This window comes from Equus przewalskii, chromosome 5, assembly GCF_037783145.1.
Source record: "Equus przewalskii isolate Varuska chromosome 5, EquPr2, whole genome shotgun sequence".
Lineage (NCBI taxonomy): Eukaryota > Metazoa > Chordata > Mammalia > Perissodactyla > Equidae > Equus > Equus przewalskii.
In genome coordinates, this window is record NC_091835.1 from 15,865,928 (window position 1) to 15,892,429 (window position 26,502).

Genomic DNA, 26,502 nt, shown 5'->3' on the forward strand with positions numbered 1-26,502 from the left:
TTAACAATTTCCTTTTAAATTACATTTTAAAATGTGAAGTAAAACAAGTGAATCAACTCAGAGAAATTGTAAGAACTTGAAGAAAACTCTTAGATATGGAGGTACAGGGATAATACAGAGATGTGGCCCACGGTTGTGAAGATACAGGAATTGCTTCAGTTTGGGAAATTCCGACTTAGGGACTTAGGTCAAATTCCTTAAAGGAAACTGACAATCTGGCTAGCTGACTCTACCCGTCCACAGTCTTCTTGTTGGAAACTAGGCTTGGCAGGCAAAGAACCGATGCTGGCAAGAAATAGAACAGGCCAAAAGAAGGCCTCGAAAGCCTTAAACACATGGTTGAGAGCACAGGGTTGGGCTTCGGGAATACAGGCTTCTGACATATCTGCCTTCTCTTCCGGCCCCCACTCATTAGGCTGCGACCTGGGAGGAGTTCTTCACTTTCTCTGTTCCTCAGTTGTCTCGTCCTGGAGATGGAGGTGATATTAAATGGTGCATAATTCATACCTCCGTTAGGACTCTACGAGCACAGATGCATAAAGCACTTAGCAGAGTGTATGACACAGCGTCAGGAAACGTAGGCTATTACGTTGTCATTTTTCTTTCGTGGGGGCAGGTACACGGCATGAGGAGGGGCCGGGCTTGGTAACCCGGAGAGGGATTTTTCTTCCATCTGTCCATATTGGAAATCCAGTAGGCTAACCTGGGCGCACTCCAGGTGATGGCCGAGGCCAGCGGTCCTCGGCCGCGCCTCCGCCCCTTGTGAGGTCACCCTTACTGAGGACACGATGGGACCTAGTCCCTGCTCACTCCTGGCATCCAGGGGTGCAGATTCGGGCCGCGGGAGCGCTTTTCTGGCGCCGCGCCCTGGAGTCCCCGCCCGGCCATGGGAACCCCGAGGCAGATGCGGGTGGCGGCGGGGGCTGGGTGCGCTTACCGCTCGCTCCTTGCTGGGTCCGGGACCGGCGCCTGTGCGCCCCTGGCCGCCCGCCCAGCAGAAGGCATACCCCTAGCTCGCCCTGCGAACTCCGCGCCCCGGGAGCCGGCAGAGGCGTCCGCGCATGCGCACGCGTGCCCCGCCGCTGTTTGGCCGTTTCCATGGCTACGAAGCCTGTTGGCTGGGGGTCCACCAGCGAGAAAATGAAGCTCAAGAGCCTCCTGCTCCGGTATTACCCGCCAGGTACCGGCTGGGCCCCCGCCGCCCTCACGTGGGGCCCTGGACTCTGGCACTGGGACGGTCTGGGCTGGAGGAGGGTGCGGGGACCCTCGGGGGCGGCGGCTTCCTGGAGTGGGTGATCCATGTGGAACAGGAAGCCGGGCGCTGCCCAACATGGGCCCCTCACTCCTTCGGACGCTGGCCTCTGTTCCTCAAAGCTTTTAAATCGACTCTTTTAGGAAGTCTTTAAACTTTTAAATTGCTGGGTTATAATGCTTTCTGGTTGGTTAGGAATGCGGTGGATGGGGAGGGAGAGGTGGTGATAAGGGCTACATTGCTTTTTATTTTCAACGTCCCAGAATGATCAAATCAAGGTATGTTGGGTATGAAAAGAAAAATGCATACTCAACAAAGCATATTTTGTTAGGGACTGTATTCCAGGCTGCATATATCAATCAATGGACAAGACATTTATTGAGGGCCTACTGCGTACGCACTTTGTGCCTTTAAAGAAGGTCACAGTCCTTGATTCCAATGAATAAGGAATTATGAAATAAGTCCACAGAATACTGTAGTTTTAGAGTAGGATAAACTTACCTAGTTCCCTTATTGCATGGGGAAAGGAGGACAGGGTCACCTTAGAGAATAAGCCAGGTCCCCTGGTCACTCAACTTGTTAAGGACAGAAATAGGATCAGAACTCTTGGCTTCTAGTTCAGAGCTCACTTTAAAAATAAGAAGAATATGCGATAAAAAGTGTGCAAAACTTGCCACAAAGCAGTAGATGACCAAATATACTGGCCCAGTGAAAAGTTTGGGCCTCCCAGCAAGAATGAGCGTGGACAGCAACTTTCTCGAGTGTGAAGTTAACATTCGTAGTAAAGACACTCATTTTCTCCTTCTTAGAATTCCAATTAAAATAACATGAAAAAGGGGCTGGCCCCGTGGCCGAGTGGTTAAGTTCGCGCGCTCCGCTGCAGGCGGCCCAGTGTTTCGTTGATTTGAATCCTGGGCGCGGACATGGCACTGCTCATCAAACCACGCTGAGGCAGCGTCCCACATGCCACAACTAGAGGGACCCACAACGAAGAATATACAACTATGTACCGGGGGGGCTTTGGGGAGAAAAAGGAAAAAAAATAAATAAAATCTTTAAAATAACATGACAAGGCTCTAGATATGAGCGATAGTATATAGGAAAATTTAAGTTAAGATTAATAGCTTGTTCTCTTGAAGCATTCCACAACTTTACTTTGGCTATGCTTGCTGGTAGGTGGGGCTGGTTCCCGTAAGTAGATTGATAAGTGATTGTCTTGCTTTCGGCTCTTTACTGTGGAGTGCAGGTTAAGAATAGGAGCTCTGAGATCATACTCACTGACTCTTACTATATAAAAATTTTCTAATCTGGGAGTATGTTTTGATCTGTCAAGCCACGAGTCAGATAGTCTGACTCACTATCTACTGATCCTTTCCAGCTACTTTCCCACTTGTCTCCTTCCCTTCAGAGTAAACCTCTTTGAAAGAATGTTGCCCCCAATTTCTCTTCTCCCTGTGTCTTGAACTCCTATCATGTTCTCACCCTCCACTGAAACTGCTCTTTTCAAGATCTCCAGTGACCTCCAACATTGCTGAATCCACTGGCTGCATCTCAGTCCTTGTCTGTCTTGACCTGACAGTGGCATTCGAACCATTTGATCACTCTGCCCTCCTTTGGCTCCCAGGACACATACTCTGTTCTTTCTTCTGCCTCACTGTCACTCCTTCTCAGTCCATCTTGTTGGCTTCTCTTCTTCTTTTTGATCTTAATGTTGGAGTGTCCCAGAGCTCCATCCTTGGACTTCTCTTCTCTGTCTATACTCATTTGCTAGGTGATCTCACATATTCTCAAGGCTCAAAACCACCCTGAGGAGTCCTGAGTACCTAACTGCCTGCCTAATTCTTTGTTCGGGTGTCCAATGTGCATCCCACATGGGGCCTCCTGTGGTTTCCCTCGTCTCAGTCAAGGGCGGCTCCATTCCTCCGCTTGCTCATGCTGGAACCTTGGACTCATCTTTTTCTCCTTTCTTGCACACTCCACATTCGGTCCAGTAATAAATCCTGCCAGCTCACCTTCAAAAAGTATACCGAATCCAGCAACTTCTCCCCACAACCACGGCTACTGTTCTCTTTATTGCTAGAGCTTCCACCTTTGCCACACTTCAATCTGTCTTCAACCCAGCAGTGGGTGACTGTTAGGACATAAATCTGATCATATCACTCTTCTGCTCAAGCCCTCCAAAGGCTTTTCATTTCATTTAAAGTAAAAGGGCATGATCTCCAAGGCCCTGCAGGATCTGGCCCAACATTTGCCTCTCTGCCTTCACTCTGCTTCCCCTTCCAGCAATTCTCTTCTTTTTGGTGTTCCTGGATGGGCCTAGCATGCCCCCATACAGGGTCTTGGCAGTTGCTGTTCCTTTTGCCTGGAATAGTCATCCCCTGTGCATCTGCATAGCCAGCACTCTCACATGTTTTAGCTCTTTTCTCAAAAGTAAGTAAAGTGAAACTTCCATTTCCAACTTCTCAAGATATTTCATAGCCTCCTTCTCTGCTTTGTCTTGTCTTAGCACTATCTCAATTTAACATACCATCATTTTACTTATTTATCTTGCTCAGTCTCCCCCACAAGAAGAAAACCATCATGAGGGCAGGGACTTTGTCTGTTTTGTTTCCTATATCTCTAGCACCTAGAGTAGAGCCTCGTGCATAAATAGACACTCACGTATTTGTTGGATAAATGAGTGAGTTTAATGAGATGATGTGTGTTAAGTATAATGCCTGGAAGTCTTCCTGAAATGTGAACGGGTCTGATAGGTGATCTCTGAGGTCTGCACCAGCTCTAAAAGTCCAGGGATCTAATAGCAATCTTAGATTCAAGTAAGGCTTTACACTCATGCTTGTGACCTTTGCCTTAATGATTCTATTATGATGAAATCATATCACTTAGCATCTTAGACACTTAATTTCTGAATGCCAATCTTTGAGGAGCCATATATTAAATGCAAGTTTCCAAGGTACTACTGAATAGCAGATGAGTGTTGCAATAACATGATCAAATAGGAAAAAAATCTCTCATCACTGAATCATTCCCATGCTGCCTTTATCACTTCTGGCTGTAAAGCAATTTGGTTTCGCCTCCTAATCCTCTAATTTCAGTCCTCCCACTTTCTTTTGAATAATGTATAGGTCAGGAGCGTTCTCTTGTTGGCATCTCTACTTAAATTCCTGATGACTAAAGGTACCTAGCAGTAATATGGCTAATCAGACATGGGCATTCTCTTTTTATCTTGGTCACATTCATTAAGGCATAAGCTCTTCCAGTGGTGTACAGAGTAGGTGTTGAATACATGCTTTTCCACTGACTCAGTTATGACAGTTTTTGTCTTTTATTTACTGTGTGCAGGCCCCTAGTTTTTTGGCCAGAAGAAGGAACTAAGTAAACATTAATTAAACCGGTTAATATTCTCAGCACTTTAAAGATTTCTGTTGGTTGGATATGATCTGAGCAAGGAGTACTCATATCTTTTGAAGCTTAGCCTTTTAGTACATTGTGGAATTTTGGGGGTAGTGGCTTTTTACCTGAGTGTTTGCGGAATTATTCTTATGGCGTAATAATTGCAACCAGGGAAGATCAAGAATTTAAGATACTGTGGGAAACAATCGCTGAAGAACAGCGTGTATTCTTGGGAGCATCTTTGTGTATTTTCTGCTTGTATCCTTCACTGCAAACGTCTCAGCCTCTTGTTCATATTGAAGCTCAGTGAGCATAGGAAGGGTGAGCTTGTTGCCATGATGTTTTGTCCCAGTGAAAAAATCAGACATACGTGTTTCCAATTTTGCACTTTATTTTCTAGATCCATTTGTGTAGTCACCTAACTAATTTTTATCAGTCAACTTAAAGACTTTCAGCATTTTTCATTTTGTTAGAAACAAGATAGTTGTGAATAAAGAAAGCACAACTTTGTGAATTTGTTTAACGCATTTCTTTAGGCTATTAGATTATGCTGTGTGGGCTGTCAAGTGCTAATTCTTTCCAACCGTTCCCTGAGTTACAGATTATGATTCTATTACTTACTTCTTGTTTTATCATTTACTTAACTATTTATTGACTGCCAACTTTCTTCAATAATAAATGGTGCATCTTGAGTACCCTTATATATAATGCAAAAACTTAAAGTTACAGAGCAGGAGAGAAACAGTCCTTGGTGATAATGATGCCTTAAATTGATAGAAACTTTGTATGTTTCAAAGTACTGTATCTTACTTGAGTACTCAAATAACCTTATGGGGATCTTGATCTTCGAGAGTTTATATTCTAAGAACGTTGATCCCTATCATTTTCCTCCATGTTCTTATTTTTCTCTTACTTTTTTTCATTATGAAAGTGATATCTACTTATAACCAAATTTTGAAAAATACATAAAAGGATAGTTAAGATCACCCTCAATTCACTGAAGGTGCGGCGGCCCCTTGTAAGGAGCCACCACCCAAGTCCACCAACAGTAAGTGAGCATGCCTGTTTCCTCAACCTTGCTAATATTATTATCAGTCTTTTGTAATCTTTGCTAATCTGATGGGTAAAAATTGTATCTGTTATTTTATTTTGTATTTCTTATTAATGAAATTGGGAGCATTTCATTTTTTTCTGTTTATTGATCATTCTCTTTCTTTGTTTGAAAATTGACTCTTCATGACTTTTGTCCGTTTTCTTTTTTAAAATCATTTTTAGAATTCTTTATATTACCTTTTTTATGCTTTGTGTTTATAGTTGAAATTTTTTTTGCTGGTTATCATTTGCCTTTAACTTTGTGGCATCATTTACTATGTAGAAACTTAAAATTTGCTTCAGACAAATCCGTCGGTTTTTTCTTTTTTAGCTGTTGAGTTTCACATCATGCTTAAAAAGCCAATTACAAGCACCAAGATATAAATATGTTCTATTATTTAACCATTTCATATTTTATTTTTAATATTAAAATCTCTGATCAGCCTAGAATATATTTTTGTACATTGTGTGGTAGAAATTCAATTTTATTTATTCTTCCAAATCCAACTGATTATTATATCATTATTTATTGAATAATCTAGTCTTTCTCCATTGATCTGAAATACTACCTTCAAATCATTTTAAAATTTGCATATATAGGTAATTCTATTTTATGGATATAGTTTTGTATCAGAACCACACTTTATTGTTTTATAGTCTGTTCTACTATTTGGTAAGTTTTCAAATTCCAAAAAGTAAAATCTTTATAATTGCTTGAACTCCATAGATTAATTTGACATCTTTGCAATATTGAGTTTTCTCATCTAGAATTGTGTCTCTCCATTTATCACAATTTTCTTTTATATACAGAAGTACAGCTGGGTCTTACACATTTCTTGTTAATTTTATGTTTAGGTATTCAATGCAATTCTAAATGTGATCTTTCCTTTAATTGAATCTTCCCTTGCCAATGTATCTATTTAATATCTACTTCCAATTCTAGCTTTTTGTATTCTGTTTATCTTTGTAAACCCCGTTAAATCCTTTCAACAACATGTGGGATATAAGTAGGTTTTTAAACAGATTTTAACAATGTTGTAAGATCTGTATTTTGCTGGAAAGTTTAATGTGGCACAAGGAGCCTATTTTCACTCTAAGGAAATAAGAACAGTATTTACAGGCGTTGGCTCTCCAACCACTCTTTTTTTCTTTGTAAGTTTGCTTCTTAGACTAAAATTTGGCTTCAAGTCTTTGATATAAAAGAATTACTTTTAGGGGGAAAAAAGCAAAACAAAACTACGTCAAACTAGTCTCTTAATTACAGTCATTTGCCTGCTGTGTCATGGTGTTCTGGGCAGTTTTGTTGAGTCATTAAAAGCATTTAGATCTAGATTTTTCTGTTCTAAAACGCCATACGTCCTTACGTAACAGCTGCTTGCGTTCCCTGCTTAGGTTGTGCCAACTCAGTCCAGGGAAACTGTGTTGAGATGAATTCCTTCCAAGATTGTAGTTGTGCAGCTGGGTGAGTGGTGATGTCCAACACTGAGAAAGAAACTCTGGAGGAGAAGCAGGATTGAAGGGAAAGATCCTGATCTTGTTTGAGGTGCAGGTGAGACATCTCCATGTCTGAGTCTCAGAGGAGGTCCAGCGTGGAGAGTTACAGGTGATAATTGTTGGCATATTGATGGTAATTAAAGCCATGGGTGTGCGTAAATTTATATAGGGAAAAAGTGTGAAGTGAGAAGGGAAGAAGTCCTAGACTTGAACCCTAAAGACCAGCAGTATTTGAGGTCAGGCAGAAGAGGAGGAACCAGTACAGGGGGGTAAGAAGTAGCAGAGAGGAGAAAAAGATGGAGCGATTGAGAGATTTCGTAAAACCCTATAGAGGATAGTATTTGAGGAAAGAGGGAGTTGGTCATTTTGTCAATTATTTCTGAAAGGCCACATGTTGTAAAGACAGGGAATGTCAATTGCATTATGCAATCTGAGGACACTCATCCAATCACCTACCAGTTATTTCACGTATTCAACAAGCCCTGTATGGACATTTCCTGTGTACCAAACTTCATGGTAGGCATGAGGGATAAAGAGGAGGTGGACCCAGGAGCACACAGTCGAGTGAGTCAGTCGTTGCTAGAAGAGAAAGTCGAAGGAGTGTGAAGACAGTGGGGAGGCACAAGCCCCGCTGGGGGAGAAATGGAAGCCAGAGAGGGAAGTTGTAAGTATTGTCCATTTGACTGTGTTGCTTGTACTTGAACCTGGCCAAGTCATAAGCCTACTGTGCATAAATCAGTATGACTCATTCTGAAGAGGGTCCTCCTGGGAGTATAGAGAAGCATATGTTTTCTTCTCTTAAAGACATTACAATCTCACTGGGGAGAGAAGTCAGATGCGATTATAAGTAATACAAGGTGACCATTAGGCTATGTCACAGGGTAGTATTTGCTTCATAGCTAGATAATAAGCACTATTCAATGAGACTTTCTACATGCCAGGTGCTTTATATACACATTATTTAATCTCAAGCAGCAAACTGAAGGTATTATCCACAGATGAGAAAACTGAGATATAAAGAGATTGCTTTCCTAGTATCATGAAATAAGTAAGGAGTTGAGCTGGAACTCAAACTTGGATGTGTTTGATGCCAAGTACATGCCTTTTCAACTCTGCCACATTCTATCTCAATGGTTCAGTGCTTTTGAAAAGTATACAGTGTTTTGTTAGAATTTCTTATTTTCTCTTTTACTGGAATACTACTGGAATCGTATCTGTTATATCAAATTACGGTCTATAGCCATAATTCTCAAATTATAGGGGGACCCCTGGGGGCCCTTGGGTTCTTTCAGTGGGGCCTCAAGGTCAAATCTCTGCATAATAACAGTAAGGTATCATTTGCTTTTTTCGCTATATTGACATTTGTACTAATGGTGCAAAAGCACTGGAGAGTGAAACTGCTGGTGCCTTACCAGAAATCAAGGCAGTGGCACCAACTCTAATAGTAGTCATTGTATTCCTCCCTGACACACACTTGCAATAGGAAAAAAGCCCTTCAGTTTCATTTAAGAATGTCCTTGATGATGCAATAAAGCTTACTAATGTAGTAAAATGCTGACATATGAGGACATGCATGCTGAGTAATGAAACAGGAAATACTCGTAGGTCACTTCAGCACAGTGATGTACGATAGTTGTCTTAAGGAAAGCACTTGGGCAATTTTTTGAGTTGAGAGATGAACTAGCTGTTTTTTTCATGGAACACCATTTTTCCTTGAAAGGCTGACTGAGAAACAAACATGATTTTCAGACTTGGACATTTGGCAGGCATTTTCTTGAAAATGAGCAAAGCGAGCCTGAAACTTTCAAGAAAAACTATCAGAATTTCTTGCCAGTGATAAAATTTGAGCTTTCAAGCAAAAATTAGAATTTTGGTGAACTTATATCTACCACCATGAGCTTGACAGCTTACTGACAGTAAAAGAGTTTTCTGATGATAGATATTGGTAGTGATATTAACAAAGGCGATTCTTTGGACATTGTCCTATGAACTATGTCAACATTTGGAAGATATGCATAATTCAGTAAACTGATATTTTTCAAACGTCTTGTGCATGATGTTATAAATCATATGTAGGTAAAATATCCTTTGAAAGTGTGAGATAGACCAATGGGTTTTAATGTAACAGAGTATGAAGAGTTCATTGATGTGTCTTCAGATTCTATATTGCAATCAATCTTTATGAAAGTACCATTTTTTAAGTTTTAATGTAGTATCAAAGACGATTATCCATAATTATCTGAAAAGGCAATTAAAATATTCCTTCATTTTTCCAGCTGTATATGACCAGATTTCTTCTTTAGACTTCATCCAAAGCAACATATAGCAACAGCTTGAATGTGGAAGCAGAGATGAGAATCCAGCTGTCTTTAAGCCAGATATTAAAGAGATTTGCGAAGCATAAACCAGTGCTACTCTTCTTACAAATTTTTCGTTTTGGGAAATATAATGGTTTCTATAAAATATATTACTTATGTTAACATAATAATAAACTATGTTTATTATTGCTATTTAAATTTGTTTTTTAAAAAAACCTCAATTTTAATATGGAAAATGTTGCAAAAACAAAAACTCTGGTGTCCTCAATGATTTAGAGACTGTGAAGTGGTCCTGAGGCCAAAACTTTTGAGACCCACTGGTCCATATTCAAGATCGCTGATTCTATCCTTTATCATCTCCACTGTACTATTGAGCCTATTCAAGTTTTTCATTTTGCTTGTTGTATTTTTTCAGTTCTGTAATTCCCATTGGGTTTGTTTTAATAACTTCTATTTATTTTCTGAGATTTTTCATTTGTTTCAAGTGAATTTGTAAATGACTGCTGAAACATTTTTGTGGCACCTCCTTTAAAATCCTTGTCAGATAATTCCAGCATCTCATTCATCTCTGTCTTTGTATTTGTTGATTGTCTTTCTCTGGTTCTTGGTCTGATGGATGATTTTTTCTTTTACTGTCTGGGTATTGGGGTTCATTGATTGTCTTTTCTCGTTTCTTGTATCCTGGACATTTTGGTTATTATGTTAGGAGATTCTTGATCCTATCTAAATCTGTTTTGGCAGGCTGTGCCCATGTTTAGATTTAGCATATATGTTCTGGTCCACTTTTGTGGGCTTTAATTCCAATGGCAGTTTAGTTTTCTGAGTCCTTGCAATGTTATTCTGGTCTGCTTCGTTTTTCTGGTGTTGCTGAGCTTCCTGCTTAGTCCCTGCTGGTGCCACCTGCGGGGGAAGAAGGTACTTTCACAGTTTGCCTGCTCTCACTGGGTGACCTTCTTGGGGTGGGGGACAGGCCCTTGGGCCTGGTTATGCCACCAGTGGAAAGGCAGGGAGACAATACTGCTTCAGTGCCTGTTTGGTGGAGTGGGGTCTGGGACATCCCAGGACTTCACTGCTGTCCCTTTTGTGGGTGGATGGGACTGCCCGCTAATGGCTCCATTGTGCAGTGGGGTCTGGGAGATCCTGGGACTTCGCTGACACTGCTCTAGGCTGATCAGATGGCCCACTGGGGGCCCAGCTGATAAGCAGGGCTTGAGAAGGTCTGGGGCTTTACTGTTGCAGCTGCTACAGGCAGATCAGACTGCTGCTGGGGCCCAGCTTTGCAGTGGGGACAGGGACAGCCCCGAGCTTCCACTGGTGGGTTGGACGGTCCGCAGGGGCCCTAGTTGTGGAGTAGGGTTTAGGGCTCCTCATGACTTTTTTTTGACTTTCCTTTTCCTGGCCCTTCGGCCACAGAAAGCAAGCTTTGTTATTTGTTTTTGGTTTTAGTTGCCTATGCTTTTTGGTGCTTCCAGGCCCCTCTGGTCCCCAGTTTGGGGTATATGGGAGATAAGAGAAAACCCAGGGCACTCAGCACGTTGTCATTTCTTAAGTCCTGAGGTCTCTAGCCAGTCTACCTTCTTCTATGCAACTTTCAATTATTTTAGCATTGTCTGTTGAATCATTTCAAAGATGTTTGGTTGTATTTAGAGGAAGGACCAGAGAAAAGTGAGTCTACACAATCTTGTTTTAAAATCAGATATCACTGCATATGTTTTATGTTGAAAAATGAAGAAAAATTATGTCAATGTAGGTTAACTTTTGACATAGGTTGTCATTATAAATGTTTTATAATATTTGTTTCTTTTTATAGGAATTATGTTGGAATATGAAAAGAGTGGAGAGCTAAAGACCAAATCCATAGATTTGCTTGATCTCGGTCCCAGGTAAGTGGGCTATATAATGCAACATGTATTTCATACCCAGAATTTTTATTGGAAAACCCTAGCGTAAGATGTTGTGTGGATGTGCTGCATAAACTACAGACAACACATTACTAGAAAAAATTGTCCTTCTGTGCTATATTATTTCCTGTTTCAGTGAGTTCTACTTGAGTGTCTTGCTGCATGAAGAGAAGGTGGAAGAAGGGTCATCAATCTACCATCTTTTTCTTCCTAAACAAGCTGTTCTTCTTTTTAAATAAACTTTTTAATTTAGGATAGGTTTAGGAAAGTTGTGAAGACTGAGTTTCCAGATACCCCACACCTAGTTTCCCTTATTATTAACATCTTAGCTTAGTAGGGCACATTTGTCACAATTAATGAACTAGTGTTGATACAGTATTATTAACTAAAGACTATATTTCATTCAGTTTTCCTTAGTTGCCTAATTCTCTTTTCTTCTGCCAAGATCTCATCTAGGACACCATATTGCATTCTGTTGTCACCTCTCCTTAGGCTCCTGATGACTGTGACAGTTTCTCAAAACTTTCCTTATTTTTGATGACCTTAGCATTTTTGAGGAGTACTGGTTATAGGATTTTAAGAATATTGCTGCGCCTGTTATTTTCTTAGTTGATAAATATCTCCTTGGGCTGACTGCATACATTCCTCTTCATTGATTGTCACAGGGCGGAGTTGGGAGGACCAAATCTTTGTCTCAGAAGCTTGTGCACCTGGAGGAAATCCCCTTGTGAGATCAGATTGCCCAGAATTCATTCCCTTTAGGGAATCTTATGCAAAATTCCCCTTCAAGGGACTGATTATACCTGTTCCAGATTATATCTGAGCCCAAGTTCAGATAAGGTGAAAATATTCTCAGTGGGAGAAAATAGGACAAAAATACCACGATATGTGTTTTAGAGTTGTGGCCCAGAGAAATAAGTGATTTTTCCATTATCGTCCTTTTACTTTGTCCTGATTAATGGGGAGGGGAACAGAGAGTGTCAGCAAAGGGACCTCTCCCATAACCAAAATGAAACAGTAAACGAGCTGCTCCCAAGTTTTAAAGTAAGCCCAAAAGCCATATGGCTGGTGAGAGCTGCTGCCACTGGAGAGGTTTAGAATTTAAGGGGACACTTTCTTAGGCTGAGGACAGGGCATGGCTCGGAGGATCATGGCTTAGATAGAGTCCAAGTCTTATTCCAAGTGCCTGGCATAGAGAAGGTACTCAATAGGTTTTTTTTTTTAATCAAAGAATAAACAGTGGCAGAGATAATATCATTGAATTTCATCTACAACAACCCTTGTTTAATCTGTTTTCAGGGAAGACAAGGCCTAAGATCAAATCAAGCTTTTCCATTATTTTTGTAAATGGAACATACTACTGATTCATGTGATTATGCCAGTGTGCAGAAAGTTCCTTTGCTAGATGTAAATCCACTTAGTCAGCAATGATGTATTTGTACCTCCTACATGCAAAGCTCTGGGTTAGATTCTGTGAGAGGCTGTAAAGATACTAATCATAATTCCTACCCTCCGATGGGCTTATTGTCTAGTTTGAGACACAACTTGTACACAATAGAACATCATATGAGTGGTACAGGTAAACTATACAAGAGAATGACTTTCAGCTAAAGAGTCACTAAAAACACAGATTTTGTGTTTGAAAGTATAGATCCATAGGTCATTTCAAAGAGGGCTTGTGGGGCTGTGAAACCAGGAGCTCTCAACACCGTGACCAAAGACTGAACTTCTCCATAGGATGCTGTAGTCATCCTATGTAGTAAATAAATGTCTCAAAGAAAAAAAAATAAAGTATGAATCTTATTTATAGTTCTGGTCAAGAATCTGGGAGTTTTCTGCGTGTAAAAACACCTGCAGTATATGTGACATACTGGAGTTACTGTATTGGAAAATAGCAATTAGGATACTGCAGGCTGGGGGTGTATGGATTAAATATCTGGCTAATTTAGATCTTGGTAGGAAATCTGTTTTGATTTGTAATAGTTGTTGGAAACCTTTCCAAGAGGCATTATTATCTTTTCTTTTCCTTTCTTTCTTTTTGCTGTGGAAGATTTGCTCTGAACTGACATCTGTGCCAGTCTTCTTCTATTTTTTAGTATGTGGACAGCCAGCACAGCATGGCCACTAACAGAGCAGTGTGGGTCTGCTCCCGGGAACCGAACCTGGGCCATCAAAGCAGAACACACTGAACTTAACCACTAGGCCACTGTGGCTGGCCCTTATCTTTCTAATTCCTATGAGTATAACTCTTTCAGCAACTGAATCTCTTGGAGTTTATTAAAGTCATCATTATAAACTGTCTCTGATTCATTTCCATTCCAAATATTCACTCCTGTTCTGATAGTTTGTATTTCTTGAGAGCTGGGACCATATCTTTTGCACTTGTGGGGCCTCACCTATAGTAGATAGTCAGTAACTGTTAGCCAAGTGGATAGTCTCCCAGCTCAGTGCCTTCCACAGCACTGGACCTCAGGACACGTTTATTTATGAAGAGGAGAAGGATGCTTATCAGAGTTCACATTTCTGGGAGCAGATGCTGAGGCAGAGGGAGGTGGGTAAAAGGTTGTTGAGAAGTGACACCTGTGACAGACCAGGAGATGAAGCAGGGTCAGGCAGGAGGAGCCATCAACTATGATGATGATGATGCTGATGCAGCAGATTTGACCACAGAATCTCTGCCAGCTCAAAGGGGAGCTCCGGAGCAAAGCTTGCCAGTTACAGGGGGCCCTTACCAGGCAGTAATGTCCGGGCTCTTGCACTACCCTCTTACTCAGCCCTGGGCTAAGGGCCACCAAGAAGAGTGTGCCCTAGGCTCCAGTGCTGAGGTGGATCCTGGAGGAGCTGAGCTGGAGGCTGTCAGCTAACCCAACACCTCCCTCACAGCTGGGCCACGAGTCCTTTCTTGATACGTATTTGTGACATGTTTTGCAAAATGACCCTATTTTGGATGCTTTGTGGTATATAGACATTAGTATTTGTCTTGAACTAATATTATTCTGGACTAGCAAAATTTACCAGACTTGAATACTGGGGGAAACTTGAATCTACACTTTGCAGACCACTTTTCTTTGAGGGAAATAGTGTTATAGCCAATAATAATAATAATAATTCTTTGAATGCTTATTTTTGGTTAAGTACTTTCTCTTTCCCTAAAAATATTTAAAACCTAACCTTTTTGAATCTCATTTTCTTCATTACTAAAATGGTTATGACAAAAGTGTTAAATGAGAGAGTTGTTACAGGAGTAGATGAGAGAACATGTGTAAAGCGGAAGGTATAGGAGTACCAGATGTTCATTTAAAAGAAAAAAAGAAACAGGAAAAAATAAAGAGAAAGAGCTCATGTTCAGAACCAGGATGCACTTGGCTTTCTTAGGTAAGCAATCAGATTCTTCGCACATCCATGGGAGAAGTCTCAGCTAAGGAAAGTTATTCTAGAGAACTCGAGTGGTTTTCATCTGTGCTTGTTATTGATTTGTATGATTTTTTTCCCCCAGAAATCTCTTGGTGAAGATGATGTTGTTCTTGACATTTTATAAACGTGGTGCTTTGTAAAGCAATGCCATTCTTCATGTCATGAATGTATATGCAATGTTTTGCACAGAGAAAAATAACATTTGTGTGTGTGTGTGTGTGAATTTCAGCAGTGATGTCGATGCGTTAGTGGAAGAGATTCAGAAAGCAGAGCCTCTAATTACAGCTTCACGAAAAGACCAAGTGAAACTTCTGATACAGAGATTACAGGATAAACTCGGACAGCACAGCAATCACAAATTCTATCTTTTTAAGGTAATGTGTATTGAAAAAAATACTAGGTAGAAGAATTTCGATGAATTAATTGATATCCTGTTAATTCGAGGTAAAATGCAAATCAAGCTTTCTCTTTCCCTCAGTGCCTCACATGTATTTGCTAAGACTGTCTCAAAAATGTTTGTTGAATGAATGGATGAAATTCAAACATTTATGTCTTGAGAAGTTAAATGAATAAGTTTAATTCTAGTAAGTTTAGCTCTTCTTTATAATGATAAAGTTAAAGGATAACCATTAAGGTGGTAAAGTTAGTGAATAAATAAAAAATTTCTTCTAGTTGGAGTAATAAGAAGGTGTGTTTTATGGTATATCAATATTTCAAATTTTCTGCTTCCATGTGAACTAACTGTATTTCAGTAAATGTTTTATTGATAGGGCTTATATAATAATTTTAATGTAATATAAATACGTTAATTTTTTCCTATAGTTTTTGATGATTAAATTAAAAATATAACAAATGTAGTCATTGATTACTTCAAGATCAACTTTTATTTTCTCTTTATTAACAATATTTAATAGTTTATTCCAGAATTGCTTCATATTATGCTAATTTTTTTGATTTAAATATAATTATAATAAAATATAACAATTATCTATATATTCAGCATATTCTATCTGATACAAAATATCCAGGCAATCTTTTGTATTAATCTATTCAATTTACTGAAAGAGGACAAGGTGATTCTTATAATATTTCTTTTTCCAGTAGGTGGCACTATTTAACTTCAAATATGAGCTAAATAACCAGCGGGACCTTTTAATCTATCCTCCAAAGGGAACATTTTTAATAGTGAAAGGGGACGCTATTAATAGTTACACTCTGGCAGCAGACATAACTGGGACTGTCCCAGCCTAGTCAAGCACTCTATCTATAAACAGGCTATCCAATTTAAGTATATTCATTCAATGAATATTAAGCAGTCACTATCTGCTAGACAATGTAGGGATTGAAAGATTAGACATATCCTGACTTTATCTAAAGGAGCTTCAGGATTCAAAAAGTGGTAATACATTGTAAAATCTGTATTTGAAACGTATTTAGTACACTTCCTCTATACACTCTTCATGGAAAACCATGTGCAATATGTAAAAGAAAATATTATAAATGAGTGCAACTGGGTACCTTATTTAATAGCCACAATTTATCTTAAAGCCAAATTGATGGAAAACACAGATTATCTGTAACTACCAAATGTGTTATTGGTCTTAATAATAAGAGGTACAATGTATTCTTTCTCATTTGTTCAGATATTGGATATTGTCCATTTATTATGTATAATTACGACAAACTTGGTTGTCTTCATTGGTTTGAAGTTAAAATTAATGAATTAAACTTAACTTTGAGTTTAAAACAAATGTTGTTTTCTTTCATTGAAGGTTCTGAGAGCACATATACTGCCATTGACTAACGTTGCACTTAATAAATCGGGCTCTCGGTAAGGTTCTTTATTTATTTAAAAAAATTTTTTAATAGACTTTATTTTTTAGAGAAGTTTTAGGTTCATAGCAAAAGTGAGCAGAAAGTGCAGAGATTTCCCATATACTTCCTGCCCCCCCTCCCCCACACCCACAGCCTCCCCCACTATCAACATCCTCCACAGAGTTTTACATTTGTTACAGTTGAGGAACCTACATTGAGACATCGTGATCACTAAAGGTTCATAGTTTACGTCAGGGTTCACTCTTGGTGTTGTACATCCTGTGGGCTGACAGATGTATAATGACATGTATCCACAATTACAGTATCACACAGAGCAGTTTCACTGCCCTAAGAATGCTCTGTGCTCTGCGTATTTATTTCTATTTCTATTCACTATTTCTAATTTTTAACAATCAAGGGATAAAAATTTTTTAAAATAAAAATTGTATATATTTAAGGGATACAATGTGATGATTTGATATACATATATGTAATGAAATAATTACTACAGTCAAGCTAATTAGCTTATCTCCTCACAGTTACCAATTTTTTTGTGATGAAAGCACTTGAAATCTATTCTTTTTGCTTATTTCCAGTATTCAGTACAGTATTATTAACTATAGTCATCATGCCATACATTAGATTTCTAGATTTAATTATCCTACTGAACTTCAATTTTGTACCCTTTAACCAACATCTCCCAATTTCTCCCACCCCCAAACCCCTGGTAACTGCTGGTCTACTCCCTGCTTCTATGAGTTCAACTTTGTTTTTTTATGTGCCACATGTAAGTGACATCATACAGTATTTGTCCTTCAGTGTATGGCTTGTTTCACTTAGCGTGATGTCACCCAGGTTCATCCATGTTGTCACAAATGGCAGGATTTCCTTCTTTATCATGGCTGAATAATATTCCATTATTGTACACCACATTTTTTTTTTATCCATTCATCCCTTGATGGACACTTAAATTGTTCCCATATCTTAGCTATTGTGAACAATGCTGCAATGAACTTGACTGCAGAGATCTCTATGAGATCCTGATTTCATTTCCTTTGGATGTAAACCCAGCTGGGTCATATGGTAGTTCTATTTTTAAATTTTTTGGGGGAACCGTCATATTGTCTTCCATAATGACTGTATCAATTTACATTCCCAAAGAAGCTAGGAGGAAAATGGCTTGTCAACCTTCCTGTTTAGTTGAGTTTAGATATCAGAGTTTGTTTTCACTTTTTATCACACCACTTGACATTCAGACTGGCTTTTCAATTTTGTGCATTTTTTTTTTTTCCCGCTGGGAAATATCTTTCCTAACAGAATATTTAAAAAATAATAAGATACTGTAGCATTTTGAATTAAAATATTAGAGGTCAATATACTAACTATTCCTGTAGTGCAGCAGTCATGTTAAAGGATTGTTGAATATTAAACATTTCTTGAACATTTACGAGTGTGCCAGTCATTGTTGCGGGTCCTGGGGAGGATGGTCCTGAGCCAGGACGAGCAAGTACAAAAGAAACCATGCAGTTCTTCAGAGACTAGCAAGAAGGTGAATCTGGCTGGTCAGGATGTACTTTTGGGAGAAGTTGAGGTCTCAGAGATAGCCAAGGATGCCGGCCTTGTACACTGCAGGCAGAAGTTTAAATTTACCTCTAGATTGCTAAGAAGTCATTTGAGGAAGGTTAAAAAAATACCTCCAATTTCTGTGCGGAAAATACTTGACTTTTAAGGGCCATGTGTGAGCCAAGACCCATTAGATGGTTTCACTTATTTAGGCAAAAGATGGAGGCGATGGAGCTGGTGAGAAAGGGCCATACGAGGGATGTATTTTGACGTTGTGCTAACAGAATTTACTAAAAGATTTTGTGTGGGATGTAAGGGAAAGAGGGGAATCAAAGATGATGCTAAGATTTTATGGTCTGACTAACTGGAAGAATGATAGTGTTTATTGAGATATATTAGAGTTTCAGAAAATGTTATGTATTATTAGCATTATTTAGTTATATGATTATTGATATTATAAGAATGATTGTTGGCAGGATTACTCTTTATTTTATTTAGCAACTCCTTTTTGTGTTTGGGATGAAATTGGAGAATTTCCAGGCTAAAGGATTTAGATATTGTTCCTAACTGTTTGTTCTACATACACAATTTCCATCCTAAAAAGCAAGGTAAATGGGGTTATTATCCTGCAGGTAAATAAAAGTGGTCTTGATTAAACACTGTTATTATCGCCTTGTGATTTATTTATACTCCTTGTGTTAGCTTTATCACAGGAAGCTACGATCGGACATGCAAACTCTGGGACACTGCATCTGGAGAGGAGCTCCACACGCTGGAGGGCCACAGGAATGTGGTCTATGCCATAGCGTTCAACAATCCTTACGGGTAAAAAGACATTCACTCATTCACTTATTCCTTAATTAATCCATTAATTCATTGATTCATCTCTTCCTCCATCTATCGGGAGAGGAAAGGAAGAAGACATAGAATTAAAATTTATTGAGTGCCTGATATGTGCTTTGAAAGTCTTTTAAATACCTCCTTCAGTGCTTAGAGGAGCTTTGGGATAGGTATTACTGTCCTCGTGTAAAGTCTATAAAGATCAAGCACCCCTCCCAGGATCACACAGTAGTTAAGGGCAGAGACAGTTCAAGCTTGAGCAAGGCTGACTCTATGCCCTTGGGAATTCTCGGACAGGCAGCTCCTACTGATGTGACAGCACTGGGCTGATGCTTCTGGAGAATGTGCATACATACATAACGTGGTTTGCTTTGTTTAGAAGTTAGTTTACAACCTTACCAGGTAGAAAAAAATGTGTATAGTAACATGCTAAAAACAGAACCAAATACACTAGAAGGATTTTTAAAGCAGCCTCTAGCTACCCAATTCAATAGATTAACCAACATTCTCTATCCTTTTGTGCAGCATACTACTGATGCTTATGACTCCCTGAATGCTTGCAGCAACTAGGCTGCCCACTGGGCTGCTTAACTTCTCTTCTCACTGGTTAGGCTCTAAGCTAATTAAGAGTGAGTTGTATTTGTGCACAAACCTGCTTATGTTGGTGGTGCTCTCAATTGTAATTATGTAATTTAATACGTTTTTTCTGTGAAGACATAGATAAGGTAAATCTTTGAAAAGTTGTTAGTAAGTGACGTTGTAGATGAGACCTATGTAAAAATTAGAAAACCTATTGTAAAAATTTAGAAAAATTCGGCACTTGGATTGTTCTGTGAGTGTGTTTAGGTTCCTTAAGTTCTCATTCCACTTTAAAGAAAAGAAAATTGGAAATTATGGAGGTTGGATGTGATTTCTGTAAGACAGATAATGAACTCCAATTAGCTGATAAGGCCTTGGCCTCTTGTCGCAAGATTGGCAGATGGATGTATATATTTCACTAGAAATTTTTAACGTGTATTTTTTTTGTGATTTCCCCCTTTAACTGACTTTTTCCATTAACTAAGCTGCTTCAATAAATATGTTTGTGTTCCTGAAGCATTATGATAAGTAGAAAAAACAGTGAATGGTTTAAAAGTTAAGAAGAGCAAGAGATCATTGTGATTTTTCCTGGTTAAGGATGCTGTGAGATTAAAGTGTAGGCATGAAAGATGGAAGGTGGAGAGAGGGGTGATGAGGACACCCTGGGCGAAGGGACCTTAGCAGCCCAGTGTTTCTGGTGAGACATTGTCAGACACATTCAGCGGCCAGTCTCTGTGGTGAACATGCCATGTTGAGAAACAGAAGCGGGTGAAGTCAGAGCATTCCGTGTAGTTTGAATTCTGTTCTGGGGGACTGAGTTGCTATGAAAAGTTTGTGGACATGGGAGTGACATAAGGAAAGCGCTATTCCAGGATTGCTCTGGCAGAGAGAAGGGATCAGGGGTTTTGGGGTGGGAAGAAACAGGAGGCAAGGAGATTAGTTAGGAGGCAGAAGCAATAATACACACATGAGATGATGGACACTTAGTCTAGGATAGTGGCAGCGGCAATAGGAGAAATTTTATAAAAATGTGGTGCACTTAGGACAGAAATTTTATACCACAATTTGTAAAAACTTATCATCTAGGTTGCTAATGTCATTACATCTTTTAAAAAATGTAATACACTTTCAAAACACGTTAATTGTGATGGCACAAACTTAATTGGTACAATTAAAATGATTAAATATTTCAAGTAAATTACAGAAAATTTAACTTTGATGCATGCATTTTTACATTGTAGAGAATGATCATTTTTATAATACTTTATCGCACCAACTTATGGGAGAGAAAGATTTTATTGAAATTATAAATGACACTGTTTTACTTCTGATATAATCCCTACTTTAATTGCAATGTTATTTAAAGGATTTTAAAAGTATGTTGTCTATAATATAATACCGTCTCCTTTAATAGTCGACTTAACAGACATGACGTTTTTGGATGTCTATCTGAGAACTAAGGTCTCTGGGGATGGAGATGTGAGGAACACTCCTCACTTTTTGGTTCCTCTATTGAATTCTACCAGGTGCCCCTGATGAAGAACCCGCTTGTCCAGTGACATAGTCTGATGATTTATGTTTGGGTTAAAGCAACAATTTTCACTACACGTTGGGGCATTGGAGTTTCAGTGGAGTGAATTTAAGAGAACCACTGAAGACGAAGAGGGAGTGTGTGTGTGTGTGTGTGTGTGTGTGTGTGAAAGAGAGAGAGAGAAACAAGCTTCAACCAGTTTAGTGTTTATTTGTTTTATACATTAGATCAAGAGTAAGCTTTGATTCAATAAAGTAATTTTAAAAATCATTGAAATTAGTAAATCTTTTATAATGTGGTACCCAATGGATATAGAGAGCCATATGTGATAGAACAGAAATGAATCAAGAAACAGTAGCAACTTGAGACCAATGTGTTTGAGGGGCAGGAAGGATGAAAATGAATGGAGGAAACTGATGAAGAACTCATAGGGCTTTCAGTACATCTTGAGCAGAAGTTGAAAGACATCGGCAGCTGATGGAAAAATGCCTTAGACTGGATGTCAAAGGAGAGCACCAGTGCAGAGACTGGCTTGTGGAAAACCAGCCTTGTGTGTTAGAAAGCTTTGATGGGGGGATGAGTATTCCCCAGGACAAGATGTCCCTGGAGCATCAACAGAAAGGACCTTGCTTCCCTTTGGTATTGCAGACCACAGAAATACTATGTGGGTGGCCTGAGAACGGGGGTGAGAAGCAAGATGTTAGTGTTAGTCTGGACAAATATAAATCCTGAAACTGTGCTGAGCACTTATAATTTGCTTTGGGATAGATGTTTTGGATCTCAAGACCCCTCACACTTTTGGACAAGGAGCTTGCACTGTAAATGATAATCCAATTTGGTGAACATTTTGATGATTTGCTATTTAAAAGACAGATAGGGGTCAGGGATAAAGGAAAAGATTTTAGTTCCATGACAAAATTCCATTCTATCCTGCTCTTACCTCTTGGGTGTTGACAGTAGCTTTGCTCAACAATAAACACAGAAGCTCTTGTTTGAAAGGGACTGAAGTCTTTATCATATCTCCTCTTTCAACCCTCTTTCTTGTTCAAAGACCTTAAAACTGGAATAATAAGGATAATATTTTGACAAGGAGATAATATTTTGACAAGGAGACACTCACTGTCTAATTTTTCAAAACTTTGTCTAGTTATATGGTTAATTGGATTTATATCTTTTCAGTTTTCTTCTTGTAAATTCTATGTTATCCTTTTCAGTAGACATGCTAATAGAGTTTTTCTATGTTTATATAACTCATGTTATATATTATTTTCATTTGTTAGTAATTTTCTAAACTAAATCTTTTACCATATTCATTGTGCTAATTTAAAAGATTTTGTAATCCTAAACATATTCCTTTAATGTAGAATCTTTAAAATTAAAAGATAAACTGATACCATTAAAAAATTAGACATTTATTTTGTTATCCACTGAAACAAATAAAGGATTGCTTAGTGTTTTAAAAGTGAAGTAAATTTCTGAGTAGAGATCCATATATTAATATCTGGTCTTAATTCAGTGTGTCATATACTGTGATTGGATTTGATTTCAAAGTCCACAAAATTTTTTTTCAAATTTTAGTGACAAAATTGCCACTGGGTCCTTCGATAAGACTTGTAAACTATGGAGTGCAGAAACGGGAAAATGTTACCATACCTTTAGGGGTCATACAGCAGAAATAGTGAGTATGTTTATTTTATTATATTTTTTACGTTGCTGGTCTTTTTTAAAAAGCTTTTTCCTTTTTCTTTCAATAGACTTTATTTTTTAGGGTGGTTTTAGGTTCACAGCGGAATTGAGAGGAAAATGCAGAGAGTTCCCATATACTCTCTGCCTCCCCCCTCCCCACTCCACACAGTGTGCCCACTATATCCCCCATCACGGTGGTACATTTGTTACAAGTGATAAACCAACATTGACACATCATTGTTATTTCTTTTTAGAATTCCAGTATAAAATTAGTGTGGTTCTACCTTTATAATTAATTTTAAAATCCCATCCAGTATTTTAGATCTATATATTTTAAGTGCTGGTATTGATATAATTTATAAGCTACTCTAGCTTTAATATCTTGCAGATATCCCGCATTGACTAAGTAGACACGTAATATGATAAGTATATGAGTAAAACATCCAACCTGACTTTTTCTTTTTCATTGATTTATCTTTAAAGGACTGCCTCTATAAGGGTTGATGAAGTTCTCAAAATAGCTTTCAAAGTAACTTTTTTAAATCATGTAAAATACTTAGGCTGATTGTCGTCTTGATATCATTAGAACTTAAATTTGCACAAATAGTTTGATACTCTAAGTAGCTCTCACTATTGGGAAGCCCTTGCTCTTGGTCAACTTGGTCAACAATTAGCGAGGTAATTGGTACCCTATGGAACAAGTGATAGCTTCTTTTTTTTTTTAAAGATTTTATTTTTTTCCTTTTTCTCCCCAAAGCCCCCCAGTACGTAGTTGTATATTCTTTGTTGTGGGTCCTTCTAGTTGAGGTATGTGGGACGCTGCCTCAGCGTGGTTTGATGAGCAGTGCCATGTCCGCGCCCAGGATTCGAACCAACGAAACACTGGGCCGCCTGCAGCGGAGCGCACGAACTTAACCACTCGGCCACGGGGCCAGCCCCAAGTGATAGCTTTTTAAAATAAACAGCCTGCTTATTTTAGGAGTAAAATCTGCTTATATGAATCCTTCAGGTTCATGGTATATTCATCCAGCAAGAGCTCATGCTATGTTCAAGATACTTTGCTAGACACTGGGGATATCGCAGTGAAGAATTATAACTGACTCTTTAATGGCACTCAGTGTGCATGGAGCACTATTCTAAGCCCTTTGCATATAGTAGCTTGGTTGCACCTGATAACAACCCTAAGAGGTAGATATTTCCCCATTTTACAGTTGAGGATATTGAGGCATAGAGAGCTTAAGTAACTTGCTGACGGTCATAAGACAGACATAATCCTCATTCTCATATTGTCACTATGTTTCCACATGCCCTTGGAATTTTGAAAGATTTTCTCTATATATAGTTCCTAGGAAGACATCCATATTTTTCATGGTCAACATCATCAATCCAATAAATATTTGCTAAATATTGACTGTGTGAGAAGCTCTGGCCTATGTGCTTGGATTCCAAATAGAATCAGACATAGTTCTTGCCCTCCAGGGATTTTGCAGTTTGGTAGAGGAGTAGAGGAGTCAATGAATAAGTCCAAAGACATGTGGTAGGTGTGCTAGAAGTTGGCAGAGTGTTTAGTGAGGGCACAGAGGGGAGCAGTCCAGTCTCCTTGGTGAGGGGAGGTGTTCAGGAAAGACTTCACAGAGAAGTGGCACATGCATTTTAGGCAGAGGGAGCCATGCTGGCAAATGCCCAGAGGAGGTGTGCAATAGTGGTACGTGCTTGAGAACTCAAGTGGCTCTGTGTGGCAGAGCAGTGCTTTCCAACCTTCCCCAGTGATGACATGCACAGAATATGCTAATATGGATTTGCAATGCACCCTGGGGAGCTGTCTGCTGCCCACCATCAGAGGTGACAGGCAAAGATCCCTGGTGGTGCCCAGCTGCCTGGGTTAAGAGTGTCAGTGTCTTGGCACACCTGTAATCCGTTCAAAGGCAGGCCACAGCGTGTGCATGATTGAAGTGGGAGAGGCAGACAAGGCCATTTATAGTTTTATAGAGGGTCTCATAAGCTGTGCTAAGGAATTTGGACTTCCTCCTGTAGATAATGCTATAGGTGGAGACTTTTCAGCTGGGAGATGACGTGGTCAGTTTTGCTCTTTGGGAAGATCATTTTTTTCCTGCAGTGTGAAGGCGAAATGGGAGGTAGGTAAGATTAGAAGCATGGGCCACTTGCGGATCTTGTTGCAGTCCAAGCAAAAATGATAAAGGCTTGTCCTGAGGCAGGTGAGGAGAATGTGAGAGAGGTTGGGGATGGAGGAGTAGGACTGGATTACCAAGGAGATATGAGACATGAAGGAAAAGGGAATCCAGGATGGTTCCCTGATTTCAGGCTTAGGCAACTGGCAGTGCCATTCACCAATTCTGTACACAAAAGAGGAGGAGCAGGATTGTTTCCTATGATGCCCGTGTCTTGGACAGATGGATAAAAGCTGTGTGATATCCAAACAGAGGCATCCATTTGGCAGTTGGCTTTTGGGGCTGAACTAAGCAGCGAGGTCTAGGAAGGAGACATGGTTGTGTGAGTCACTGGCGTCTGGGTGGCAGTAGAAATAACTGATCAGTTGAAACTGCTCCAAGGAAAAGGTAGAGTATGGGGAGAAGGCTGATGGAATCTTGGGAAGATGGGGAAGAGAAACTTTCAAAAGACAAAAAAAAGAGAGATAAGACGTAAGAGAAGAAAAGCAGAGTGCTGTCAAGGACATCAAGAAGGAAGAAAATATTGAGAACCTCAGGGAGGTTAAGCGGGATGATTGACCAAGCCTCTTGAATTGGATGTTTAACCAGTGGTTTCAGTAAAGTTGAAGAGTGAAAGGTGGGCAAACAGGGAGTGACGGTAGACTATTTTTCCAAGGAATTTGGTTGTACAGGGAAATGAGGTAGTTAAAAGGGAGATACATAGAGTCGAAGGAGGCTTTGTTTCCATGTGGGAAAAGCTCAAGCATATTTATAGGCCACCGGGAAGGATCTAGTCTAGACGGAAGGAAAAGTTGGGGGGCACATCTCCCCTAGGAGTGCAAGGAAGGGGGTGTCTTAGAATGGATGAAGAGATCTCTCTGAGACAGCCTGACGGAAAGGAGATTGAGGGCCAGGTGAGGGAGTTCCCACGTGATCGAAGAATTTTCTCAGGGAAGTAGTAGGAGGCAAGCTTATCTGCTGAGGAGGAATGAGGACGGGAGTAGAGGCAAGAGTGGGGGATGCGAGGATGTGTGCAGCCAGTGGCATGTTAAACAAAGTAGGGAAAGGTGCTGAGGACGGAAGACATGAATGAACAACACAAGTAATCTGCTCTGTCAGTTTCTTAAGCTGCCTCAGCAGAGTGATGAGGTAAGGAGGGCAAGTGAGCAGATAAAATCTCAGCTTGATATAAGTTGTTAGGAGTTTTACGGAGGATGCAGTTGAAAGACAGGACTGGGTCTTGAGGATGCTGGCAGGAGTGATGCTCCCAGTTGAATGGGGATGATGGACCAGGAGAAAAGGAAAGGATCTCAACGAGGTGGAAGATATCCTGGTTGGGAGAGGTGGTGTGGTAGGTGGTGCGGTAAGGAAGAGAAAAAGCTGGAATACTGGGAAATTTTAACTATAGACTGGTGTCTTGGTAGTGAATGTTCTAGAGAAGATTCAAGGCTGTAAA

The 26,502-nt window shown here is 39.5% G+C and overlaps 1 protein-coding gene and 1 non-coding gene across 5 annotated transcripts in view; both read left to right on the top strand.

The window, feature by feature from the left end:
* Positions 1-794: 794 nt before the first annotated feature.
* DAW1 (dynein assembly factor with WD repeats 1) overlaps positions 795-26,502 on the top strand; it is a 38,869-nt gene continuing 13,161 nt past the window's right edge. For 2 of the 4 annotated variants that reach the window (XM_008512935.2, XM_070618514.1), the window contains exons 1-6: positions 808-1,180; positions 11,360-11,432; positions 15,094-15,238; positions 16,637-16,695; positions 18,945-19,067; positions 22,771-22,870. In XM_008512935.2, coding sequence (XP_008511157.2) covers positions 1,099-1,180; positions 11,360-11,432; positions 15,094-15,238; positions 16,637-16,695; positions 18,945-19,067; positions 22,771-22,870 — 582 coding nt within the window. In that variant the 5' untranslated portion in view covers positions 808-1,098. Of the gene's footprint in view, positions 1,181-11,359; positions 11,433-15,093; positions 15,239-16,636; positions 16,696-18,944; positions 19,068-22,770; positions 22,871-26,502 lie in introns of all 4 variants that reach the window. The other 2 variants (XM_070618515.1, XM_008512934.2) reach the window with 2 other exon arrangements.
* On the top strand, positions 13,108-13,218 carry LOC139083730 (small nucleolar RNA SNORA25). The gene has a single exon (XR_011540637.1). It is a non-coding gene; the product is annotated as a small nucleolar RNA SNORA25 (small nucleolar RNA).